Source organism: Pseudorca crassidens, chromosome 9 (assembly GCF_039906515.1).
Source record: "Pseudorca crassidens isolate mPseCra1 chromosome 9, mPseCra1.hap1, whole genome shotgun sequence".
In the NCBI taxonomy this organism is placed as follows: Eukaryota; Metazoa; Chordata; class Mammalia; order Artiodactyla; family Delphinidae; genus Pseudorca; species Pseudorca crassidens.
In genome coordinates this window covers 23,232,459-23,243,798 of record NC_090304.1, presented here as the reverse complement: position 1 = coordinate 23,243,798, position 11,340 = coordinate 23,232,459, and the positions used below count along the sequence as shown (strand labels likewise).

At 42.4% G+C, this 11,340-nt stretch overlaps 1 protein-coding gene across 4 annotated transcripts in view; it reads left to right on the top strand.

The window, feature by feature from the left end:
• The first annotated feature begins 6,314 nt into the window (after window positions 1-6,314).
• TRIM44 (tripartite motif containing 44) overlaps window positions 6,315-11,340 on the top strand; it is a 113,660-nt gene continuing 108,634 nt past the window's right edge. For 2 of the 4 annotated variants that reach the window (XM_067749386.1, XM_067749387.1), the window contains exon 1: window positions 6,315-7,247. In XM_067749386.1, coding sequence (XP_067605487.1) covers window positions 6,576-7,247 — 672 coding nt within the window. In that variant the 5' untranslated portion in view covers window positions 6,315-6,575. The remainder of the gene's footprint in view (window positions 7,248-11,340) is intronic. The other 2 variants (XM_067749388.1, XM_067749389.1) reach the window with 2 other exon arrangements.

The window sequence follows — 11,340 nt, the reverse complement described above, 5'->3', positions numbered from 1 at the left end:
TCAAAATGAAATAAAATAACAAAGCTGCCTTACATGGTCTAAAGAGAGGTTATGATCTGAGTAGTATGATTAACTAGCCTATGTACACCCAAGTTCCAAAATAAGTAAGTAAATGGAGAGAGCAAGCCTCAGGGAGATTTTCCCTCATAATCCCTGATTTACAAGGGCAGTGCACCAACTGCTGATATACAAAGTTTTTAATTAGTTCCTTTCCACAGGTGACTGCTTTTCCAACTGGATAATGGAAGGCAAATTTAGGGATTTTTCTCACTCCCAAAGAGTACTGATCTTATAGATGATTAAGTGTCTGCCCTCGTTCCCTGCAGCCTACTCAGATTAAAGCCAAGACCACCCCTAAGAAAGCATTTCCAAAGAGAGAAGTTTGAAAAACATAATTCTGCCAAAAAGAATTAGTATCACTCAGGGATCTGGGAGCTTGCTTGAAGACCAGGAAGGAAGTCAGAGATTAACTCACAACTGACTGGATGTTCTTTTAAATAACTCTCTTGGCGTTAGTTTCCACACTATTAAAATGGAGACATCCACTAGCAAGGACTTTGTAGAAAGTATCTGAAGAAAACGGAAAGAAGTATCAATGGGATTTTTTGAATTCTTGGGGTGAAGGAAATGGTGGTTATGAAAATGAGATATTTCTATTATTTGTTGTGGTTACAGGAATTATTTAACACTGTTTAGCAAGTAACATACTAAAGGAATTTAATTAAAATATCTCAATCAGAGCTTACGTGGGATTATCTTTACATATGCTTATTTTTTAAGGGGTGGCGGTGTTTAAAGAATTGTGATATTAACAAGCGGTGGACCATCCACTTAGAAGAACTGGGTGAAATGAACATGTTCAGAAGGATGTTGGGCCAAGGAAGCATTTTGGCGTCCATCTCCAATAGGCTTCTGAGGAACAGAAAGAGGCCCAGCAGTAAAGACTTCATTCTTTCTATTTGACAGGGTTGGGAGTGGCTAGGGGATATCATTTTCACTGCACTGACTTTAATGGGATAAGATGTTGGCTAATATGATAACAGCATGAGATGAGATTTAGGTGATCTCAGGAGCTTGGGGCAGGGGAATGAAATCAGTCACTAAAGTGACAGTCTAATTACATAAGAATGGGATCTGCTGGGGGGTGCAAATACCTTCCCTAAAGCAGTGTACTCAGAAATTCCACTCTGTTCTCTTTTCAACTTCTAGAGGTTTTTCTGAAATTAAACGTACTATGTTACGAATCTTACTAAGCACGGGTGGTCTCTTTGGAACAGGTGAAAGAGATAGAAATTGATTTCAGAGCTGAAAGGTAAAGATAGGTAAGGTTGTTGGGCTTCCCTGATGGCGCAGGGGTTGAGAATCTGCCTGACAATGCAGGGGATACGGGTTCGAGCCCTAGTCTCGGAGGATCCCACATGCCGCGGAGCAACTGGGCCCGTGAGCCACAACTACTGAGCCTGCGCGTCTGGAGCCTGTGCTCCACAACAAGAAAGGCTGCGACAGTGAGAGGCCCGCGCACCGTGATGAAGAGTGGCCCCCGCTCGCCACAACTAGAGAAAGCCCTCGCACAGAAACGAAGACCAAACACAGCCTAAAATAAAATAAAATAAATAAATAAAAAATTAAAAAAAAAAAGATAGGTAAGGTTGGTACGGTAATATGGTAAGATGGAGTCAGGTAAATCTGAGTTTGAATCCAAATTTAGCTACCTTTAGCTGGGTAACATTTAACAAGTTTCTTCACCTCTCTGAACTTCAGCTTCCTCATGTGTATAGAGTTCAAATGTCTAATAAGTTAACAGCTATTGCCCACATAATTAGGAGATACTTATTTACTTTAGGAATACACCATTTATTTCTCAAAGTCCCACATGTACTCACAAAACAGTCTCAAATGCAAACTGCCTTGTTCTCCACAAGCACTGCCTGCTGAGTATCTTAGAGACGCCTTACAGTTGTTGCTAACCACAACAAGAAGACAATGCCAATGCCAAGTGTGGTAGCCCCCAAGATGATTTAAAGTTTTGGAGTAATGCATTATGCATTAATAGGCAATTAATATATATTTTATTATAAAGAGTGAGGTGCTTCCATAACAAAAACCTAACCTAAAATGTTGGACTGGTTTGGAATTGGACAGTGGGAGAAGCTGGAAGGACTTGGAGGAGAGTGTTAGTGAAAACCTGAAGAATCTTGAAGAAACTATTAGAATCCTGATTGCTTTTGAGAAAGCTGTAGATAAAGGCTTAAGGGGAAGTGAGGAAAAAGTTATTGGAAACTGGAGAAAAAGGGTCCTTGTGATGTAGTGGCGGGAATTTAGCAACACTGTCACCTACAGTAATGTGGAAAGCAGAAAATTTGCCTAATTAATTGGGCATTCTAGCTAAGTACATTTCCAGGTAGAGTGCTGAAGGTGCTGACTGACGTCTTCCTGATGATAGCAAAATGTGAGAAGAAAGAGATAATATACAGAAGTAATTTTTCAAAAGGATCCAGAGCTTGCTAGACTTGAAAATTCCCATCTTCTTTAGATGGCAAATAATGCTAAAATGAAGAAATGGCTTCCAGTTAAAAATAAACTCTAGGGCGCTGCAAGGAAAACATCATCAGATGATGAAGGTGAGAGTGTGGCTGTAAAACCCTTTGTTCAGATCTCAGAAAGAGCTACAGCAGTGATTCAGAGACTCATTCAGACAAACAATAGGGCTTTAAAGAAGCTTATGAGTGTTGTGCCTCAGCAGTTGCAGCAGAATGACTCTCCAGAGTAGAGAAGAGCTTATCTTGAAGAGATTTGTGGGTATGACTTTTGTCCAATGGAGTGGTGCCCCAATTAGATTCACAGGAGACTCACAAAATTTTTAAATGAATGATATTGGCCAAAACACTGCCAGCATGGACTAAATGGGACAGAGACAGTAAATGAAAAGGAGACTTTGGACCCCTAAATTCTACTAACAGGAAGCAGACTGACAAATTACATAGCTGCAAACATGGGTATCTTTTCATAGAAAAGGAAGGATGACTCAGAGGGTGGAATCAAGAGCCCAATGGGGGTAAAGTCAAAAGCCATGGAGAGTCATTTCCAGAAAGAAGTAGGATTGAGCCCTAATCAGGGAACTTCTAACATGTGTCCAGCTGGATTTTAGGATTGCTATGGGCCGGTGACTCTTCTATGCCTCCTGTCTTTTCTTCTTTTTGAACAGGAGTGTCTGTACCAGTTATCCTAAGCTTGTCCCACCATTGTATGTTGGGAGGCATTCAGATGAAAAGAATGAGTGTTGAACTATACTTGAGGAGCTGCATATAAGACACTACACCTAGGAGCTGATCCACACCTGGACCTGATTTAGATGATAAGATTCTGGGCTTTGAGCCGATGATGTAATGAGTTGAGAGTTTTGGGCATCTTGGGAGGAAGTGAATGTATGTTGCATTTGAGAGAGATATGAATCATTGGGGGCCAAAGGGCAGAATATGGTATCCAGCCTCAAAGGTGGCCCTAAAGATCCCCACCTCTTGGTATTCATGTCCTATACAAACAGTCCCCTCCCATACAAAACAGGGCTCATCTCTGTAACTAATAGGCTATGTTGGAAATGATGTTGTGTGACTTCTGAGCTTAGGTCATATAAGACATTGCATCTTCCACCTTGCCCTCTCTTGGATCACTTGCTATGGGAAAATCCAACTGCCATGTCATGAGGATATTCAAGCAGCCCAGTAGAAAATGGTGAGGGGCTTCCCTGGTGGCGCAGTGGTTGAGAGTCCGCCTGCCGATGCAGGGGACACGGGTTCGTGCCCCGGTCCGGGAGGATCCCACATGATGCGGAGCGGCTGGGCCCGTGAGCCATGGCCGCTGAGCCTGCGCGTCCAGAGCCTGTGCTCCACAGCGGGAGAGGCCACAACAGTGAAAGGCCTGCATACCGCAAAAAAAAAAAAAAAGAAAAGAAAATGGTGAGACCTCTTTGGAACAGCCATGAGAAGGATCCATCTTAGAAGCAAATCTTACATTTCTAGTCAAGTCTTCAAATGACTACAGCCCCAGCCAACAGCTTCACTGAAATCTCTTGAGTGACCCTGAGCTGGGCCACCCAGCTAAGACACTCCCACATTCTTGGCTCAGGAATGTGTGAGATAATAAAAGTTCATTGTTTTAAGCTGCTACATTTTGAGGTATTTTTCTATGCAATAATGGATTAATATAACAAGGTTTCTATCTCTGGATACTCCCAAAGTTTCCAATTCCTGTGGAATCAGACCATTCTGATTTTTGTACGGAGGGGCACAGAAGGTCCATCTCATGAGTCTGCCATACTCCATCCCCAGAATTTTATGAAGTCCCTTTTTTTTTTTTGCATTATGTGGGCCTCTCACTGTTGTGGCCTCTCCCATTGCAGAGCACAGGCTCCGGATGTGCAGGCTCAGTGGCCATGGCTCACGGGCCCAGCCGCTCCACGGCATGTGGGATCCTCCCGGACCGGGGCACGAACCCGTGTCCCCTGCATTGGCAGGCAGACTCTCAACCACTGCGCCACCAGGGAAGCCCTATGAAGTCCCTTTTTTAATAGTTCCATCAACTTCTGTCTCTTAAGACCCTCTCACCACAGAGGACTCAAAGAAGGTTTGTAAAGTGTTAGATACTGAACTGCATAGTATGATATTTTAACTTTCTGTTAGGTAAAATTAAGAACAAACAATAACAACAATAATGACAACAAAAAGACAATTTCTGGAGAAATGAATTGGAGAAAAATAGAAATGTGGAGGGAACTAGAACAAAACAAACCTTTGCACCTTTCTCCCCACGTTCTATAGAGCTGTCCTGAGGTTAATAAAACAAAATATTTTTTTCAAAATAAAATCTCTGACAAAAGCTGCACAGAAATTAAGCATACATTATATGTGGCTATATTAAAAATTATTTTAAATGATTTTTACCCCACTCCATCCCCTGGCATTTTTGTGAAGATCATCTGGAAATCCTAGATCAAAAGTATCTAAGGGACTCAGTGAAAAACACACCATTCCATCCCCTTTCCTTCTTCTCAACCACATCTCCGCCTCTCTCTGGACTAGATCAAAATGTTCATTTCCTCTCCCAAGTACAAATTGAAAGCTCTTCAATGAGCGGTGAGACATATATATGGGGTAGAGGTGAGGAGTTGCTTACACCAGCAGCCAGCCAAAACGTGTCAAAAATGTTTAAAACCTTCAAAGGGTCATTATGTGCACTAAATATAAATCATGCCAATAATAGTTAAAATGTAGTGAATATCTACAAGGCAGGCACCTTTACATTTCATTCACAAAATGGCCCCATGAGGTACGTACTACCATTATTTCCACTTTACATATATATGTACTTTATATATATAAAGTGGAAAACAGAACGATCAGTTAGCTTCTTCATGGTTGCAAAGCCAATAAGTTGTAGTACCAGGATTTGAGGGTCCTTGGGCAGTGGCTCTTCCAAACTTGGGAGCCACAAAAAGATCTAGCCCGATTCTTGGCACTTCAGTATTGGTTAATAAATAACAGTCCCTTTCCTTTCTCTTGGAATCCGATCTGAATCTAGATGGCCTCCTTACATAGAGGATAACGTCTGCACACTGGAACTCTCACTCCACAAATACTGTCTCTCCCTACCTACCTCCCCTGACATCTCAGCCAAACCCAAGGCAAGCTCTCAAAAAAAGGCGCAGAGGTTACGATCCTGGAGGTTCTGAGCCCCTAGGAGAGCAGGAATGCAAATAGACTTTGCAAATAGGCAAAGCATAGAATCGCTTTAGATAGAAAACGTCTGTTTGCTCAACCTGACTCTGATTCCCTGAGCCTGGGAGAGCAAACACAACCCTTCCCCCTGAAAATCCCAAGGGGTCAGGTTCAGTCTGGCAAACAACACTCCGTCCTGGCATCTTGCAGAACAGGCAGCAGAGGGGACTGGGACGGGCAGCAACAAATTGGAAGGAGGGAGGCTGAAATGCACCTGTACACCTGCCTAGTGGCCTTGAAAAGTCAGGTTGGCACCTCTCAGGGAGGAAGTGGAGGAGGAGGGGCCCAATTCCCGCCTCCAGAGTGAGCTGGAGTGAATCAGAGACCTCATCCATCCTCTCCCTCCTTCGGGGATGCTGAACCCCTGCGGGAAACGCAGAAAAGGGCCATTGCCACTTTAAATGACTCAGGAAGTGAAAACGGGCCGCCTGGCGGGGACAGGGAAAGTGGAACCGGGGCGGCGCGGGGGCCGGCGGCACCGCGCTCGCCGGGGCAGCGGGGGGCCGAGCGGGCGGCGCGGCGCAGGGGCCGACGGGGGCGCTGGGCGGCTGCGCCGGAAGTGCCCAGAACGCCGGAGGAAGCACAGCGGCCGCTAGGCTGCCGAGCCGGCGGCGAGGCCCTGTGCTCCTGGGCTGGGTGCAGACTGCTGGGAACAGGCGGCAGCGGCGCCGAGGTTGCGGGACACGGCGCGGCCAGTCTGCGGGACAGGCCCCAGGTGGAGAGGAGGACGCGAGGAGGCCGCGCCGAGGCCAGGCAGCGAGCTCTGAAGCCCGGAGACCCGGGCCGCGGCACAGCTCCCACATGGCCTCCGGAGGGGGCGCGGCCTTCGAGGAGCTGCCGCCCGACGGCACGTGTGATGAGTGCGAGCCAGACGAGGCTCCGGGAGCCGAGGAAGTGTGCCAGGAATGCGGCTTCTGCTACTGCCGCCGCCACGCGGAGGCGCACGGGCAGAAGTTCCCCAGGCACCACCTGGCCGAGTACGTCCACGGAGCCGCCCAGGCCTGGACCCCGGGAGCCCGGGGGGATGGGGCGGGAGAGGAAGAAGTCGAGGCCCAGGTAGGGAACGAGAAGGCCCTAGAAAGCGAGGCGGGGGAAGAGAGCGAGTCCGAGGAAGACTGTGAGTCCGAAGAAGAGAGTCAGACGGAGGAGGAGAGCGAAGACGAGAGTGAGGAAGACAGTGAGGAAGACAGTGAGGAAGAAATGGAGGATGAGCAAGAGAGCGAAGCAGAGGAAGACAACCAGGAGGAAGGAGAATCGGAAGCGGAGGGAGAAACTGAGGCAGAAAGCGAATTTGACCCAGAAATAGAAATGGAAGCGGAGAGAGTGGCCAAGAGGAAGTGTCCGGACCATGGGCTCGATTTGAGTACCTATTGCCAGGAAGATAAGCAGCTCATCTGTGTCCTGTGCCCAGTCATTGGGGCACATCAGGGCCACCAGCTCTCCACCCTAGACGAAGCCTTCGAAGAACTAAGAGTAAGTATTGGTCATCCAGAGCATAGGCCAGGAGGTCAGGACACCTGGGTTTAAACCCAGGGGGCCTCCCTGTGGCCACATTAACTTTCACCATGTCCCTAAAAAGCTGGTCTGTTCATCTTGTTGGGAGCAGTGATTATTGACTCTTTTTGATTGACGTCCTTTGAGAGTAAGATGAAAGTTCTGGACTCTGATCCTAGAAAAATAAATGTACAAAATCTAGTTTACAATTTCTGGAAAATTATAAGCTTCTGGTCTCCGTATCCCAGGTAAAGCATTCCTTGGGATTTTGACTCCACTTAAGCCTATTCTCACAACATCTTCATTGTTGAGACTGGTTAAGGCTCTTGACAAGGAATTGGTAAACCATGGTTTCACCAGATGGATCCAAGCAGATGGTTCCTCTATAGTGAAAAGACTCCCTAAGGTTGTGGTTTTGATGATAATTTCATGTGTGCCCCTGAGTTCCTTTTAGGTTCTTCATGTTTGGTAGTTGTTTGGAAAGGAGGGTGAGACGGTGGAGGCCAAATTGGGATGGGAGTGGGTGTTCCCTTGTCCTCTATCTTTTGCAGGAGGGCAGGGCCTTTATCTTGGTCCTTGCTGGTCCCCTAGAACAGTGTATGGAAATCTTACAAATATTAATAAATATTTATTGAATGAATGAATTTGCAGATGATTTGCTTTTTATTTATATTGTGGATATTTACAATCAGTGAGAGAGACAGCTGGAGTTAACCAGGCAGGAAAGTTTGAGTGATCAGTTCATTAGTTATTGTTGTCATCATGACATCTTTTGTTTCCTGAAGCAACCTTGCAGTTGCTGCCACTGGGATAACAAATATTTTGATAATGAAAATCCCCTACATTAAGATTTTCCCTTTTTTATTGTAAAATACACAAAGTGTATAAAAACATACGCACAGTCTAACAAATAACTATAAAGCAAATACTAATGTAACCTCCACCCCGATTAAGAAATAGAATATTAGGAGCAATATTGAAGCCCCATGCCCTTTTCATAATTTTCTAGTTATAACCATCTCCCTTCTCCATAGGTCACCATTATCCTGACTTTTGTGTTGATAATATCCTTGCTTATCTTTATACTTTTACCACACATTTATGTATTTCTAAACTTATTTGAACTTGACACGATTGATATTGTATTGTTATCATGCATTCTTTTGGGTTTTGCTTTATTTTTTCAGCATTGTGTTTGTGAGATTCTTCCAGTGAGTGGCTGTGGTTTGTCCATATTCATTGTTGTATAGAATTCCATTTTATAAATATGCCACAAGTTACCTATTCTGTCAAGGGTGAACATTTGATTTCCAGATTCTGGAACTTCTAGTTATTATAAACAGTGTTGCTATAAACATTCTTGTTCATGTCTCCTGCTGCACATCCACATACATTTAAATGGAATATAAACCTAGGAGTGTGATTGTTGGGTCACACACTGTGCATATCTTCAATAATATTAGATGTTGTCAGCTATTTTCCAAAGTGGTTGTACCAATTTGCATTGCCATGAAAAGTGTAAGAGAGTTCCTTTTGCTCAGTATTTTCACCAACACTTGTTATTACAGAATTTTTAGTTTTTGTCAGTCATATGGATATGTAGTGGTATCTTCTTGTGGTTTAAATTTGCATTCCTCTGGTCACTGATGACTTAGAGTATCTTTTGTATTTCTTCTTTTGTGAAGTACTCATTCAGGTCTTTTGTTCGTTTCATTTGGGTTGTCTTTTTCTCACTAATTTACAGGAGTTTTTATATTTATATTTTTGACTGTGGTTGATATGGGTTACAAATATCTTCTACTCTGTTTTTCCTTTTTCTTTTTTAAAAAATTGTACCTTGAACAGAGAAGTTCTTCATTTTAATGTAGTAGAATTTATCAACAACTTTCTTTATTATTAGTGCTTTTTGTGTCTCGTTCCACTTAGTATTGATTTTTGGGTAGTGGAGGTAGGGGCTTAGTTTCATTTTTTACCCTGTACAGATAGCCAGTTGCTCTAGCAGCATATATTGAAAAGCCTATCCTTTCTGTATTGATCTGCTGTGTCACCAGTCATATATCAAGTGCCCATATGTGTATGATGTGTTTCTTGGCTCTTGTATTTTATACCATTGGTCTGTTAGTATATTCCTGTATGAGCTACATGTTTTCTCAGTTACCATAGGTTTGTAACATGTCTTAATATCTGGTAGAGCAAGTCTGTCCACTCTGTTCTTCTAGAAGAGTGTCTCAGCCAGCCTTGGCCTTTTACATTTCCTAGAATCATACCATGAAGTTCTGTATTAAGAAAAAAAACAAACCTGCAGGACTTTTTTTTTTTTTTGTATTGTATTGTATTGAAATTACAAACCAATATATGGAGAATTAATACCATTACAAAATGAAGTCTTCTGATCCATTTATTTAGGTCTTTAGTATTGCCTCACAATAAAGGTTTGTAATTTTTTTTTTCTGAAAGATCTTGGACATCATTCTGAAATTTATTCCTGGATACTTACAGTTTTATAGTATTGTAAAAAATGTTTTTAATTTTTGTTTTCTAATTGTATATAGGAATATGATAAACTTTCATATATTGATTTTCATATTAAACTTACATATTCTAATAATCTGTAAATTTATTCTACACACATGATCATATTATTTGCAAGAGGGAAAGCTTTTGTATCTTTTCAGTCCTTATGCCTGTTCGTTTTTTTTTTTTCCCCCTTGCCTTAATGCTTTGGATAGGACCTCCAGTATAATGTTGAATAGAAGGGATAGTGAATATTTGTGCCTTGTTCTTAACTGAGGGATAATTCATAACATTTCACAAGTGTGCTAGTGGGTTTTTTCCCCACAGATATATTTAATTAGATTAAGAAAGTTCCCTTCTAGTCCCAGTTTAAGAGTTTTTCTTTTTTTTTTTTTTTTTTTTAAATAAATTTATTTATTTATTTTTGGCTGTGTTGGGTCCTCGTTTCTGTGCAAGGGCTTTCTCCAGTTGCAGCGAGCGGGGGCCACTCTTCATCGTGGTGCACGGGCCTCTCACTGTCACGGTCTCTTGTTGTGGAGCACAGGCTCCAGACCCGCAGGCTCAGTAGTTGTGGCTCACGGGCCCAGTTGGTCCACGGCATGTGGGAGCCTCCCAGACCAGGGCTCGAACCCGTGTCCCCTGCATTAGCAGGCGGACTCCCAACCACTGCGCCACCAGGGAGGCCCAAGAGGTTTTCTTAATATTGAATGGATATTGAATTTTATCAAATGCTTTTTCTGCATCTGTTGCATGTTCGTGTGATTTTACTCTTTTATTAATGTGATGAATTACATTAACTGATATACTTATTAAATTAAATTTAAAAATCAGTATTATGTTCACATGTTTCAAAAGCCTCTTTTTCACCTTTGGTAACCACTTTTATTAGTTTTTTGCTTATCGTTCAAGTGTTTGTTTTTTCAGATACAGGTGTGTACATATATATGGTCTTATTTCCATCCCTTCATTAGTATATTTTACAGTTAAAACAACCTGGCATTTCTGGGAGAAACTCAACTTGGTTGTGATGAAGTATCCTTATGTTTTTGAATTTAGTTTATTAATAATTTATGTAGGATTTTTTCATTCATATTTATGGGAGAAGTTAACTTGTAAATTTCCTTTCTTGTAGCGTCCTCATGAGATTTTGCTATCAAGGTTATGTTGGCTTCATAGTATGAGTCAGGAAGTGTTGCTTCTCATGTATTTTCTCTCTCTTTTAATGTTCTAGAAGTGTATTATATAAGATTGGAATATTTCTTCCTAGAATGATTGGTAGAACTGACCATGGAAGCCATCTGGATCTGAAAAGAGAGAGAGAGAGAGAATTAATTTTGTTGTTTTGTATCCAACATTGGATACATTTGTTTTGTATCCAGTCCATTGACTGTGGATTCAATTTATTTGGTGGTTATAGGTCTGTCCAGGTTATGTATTTTTCTTTAAGTCAATTTTGATAAGTTACATTTTCCTAGAAGTTTGTCCATTTTGTCTAAATTTTCAAATGTACTAGTATAGATTTGTGAATCATATCCTCTTATTATCTTTTTTCATGGTG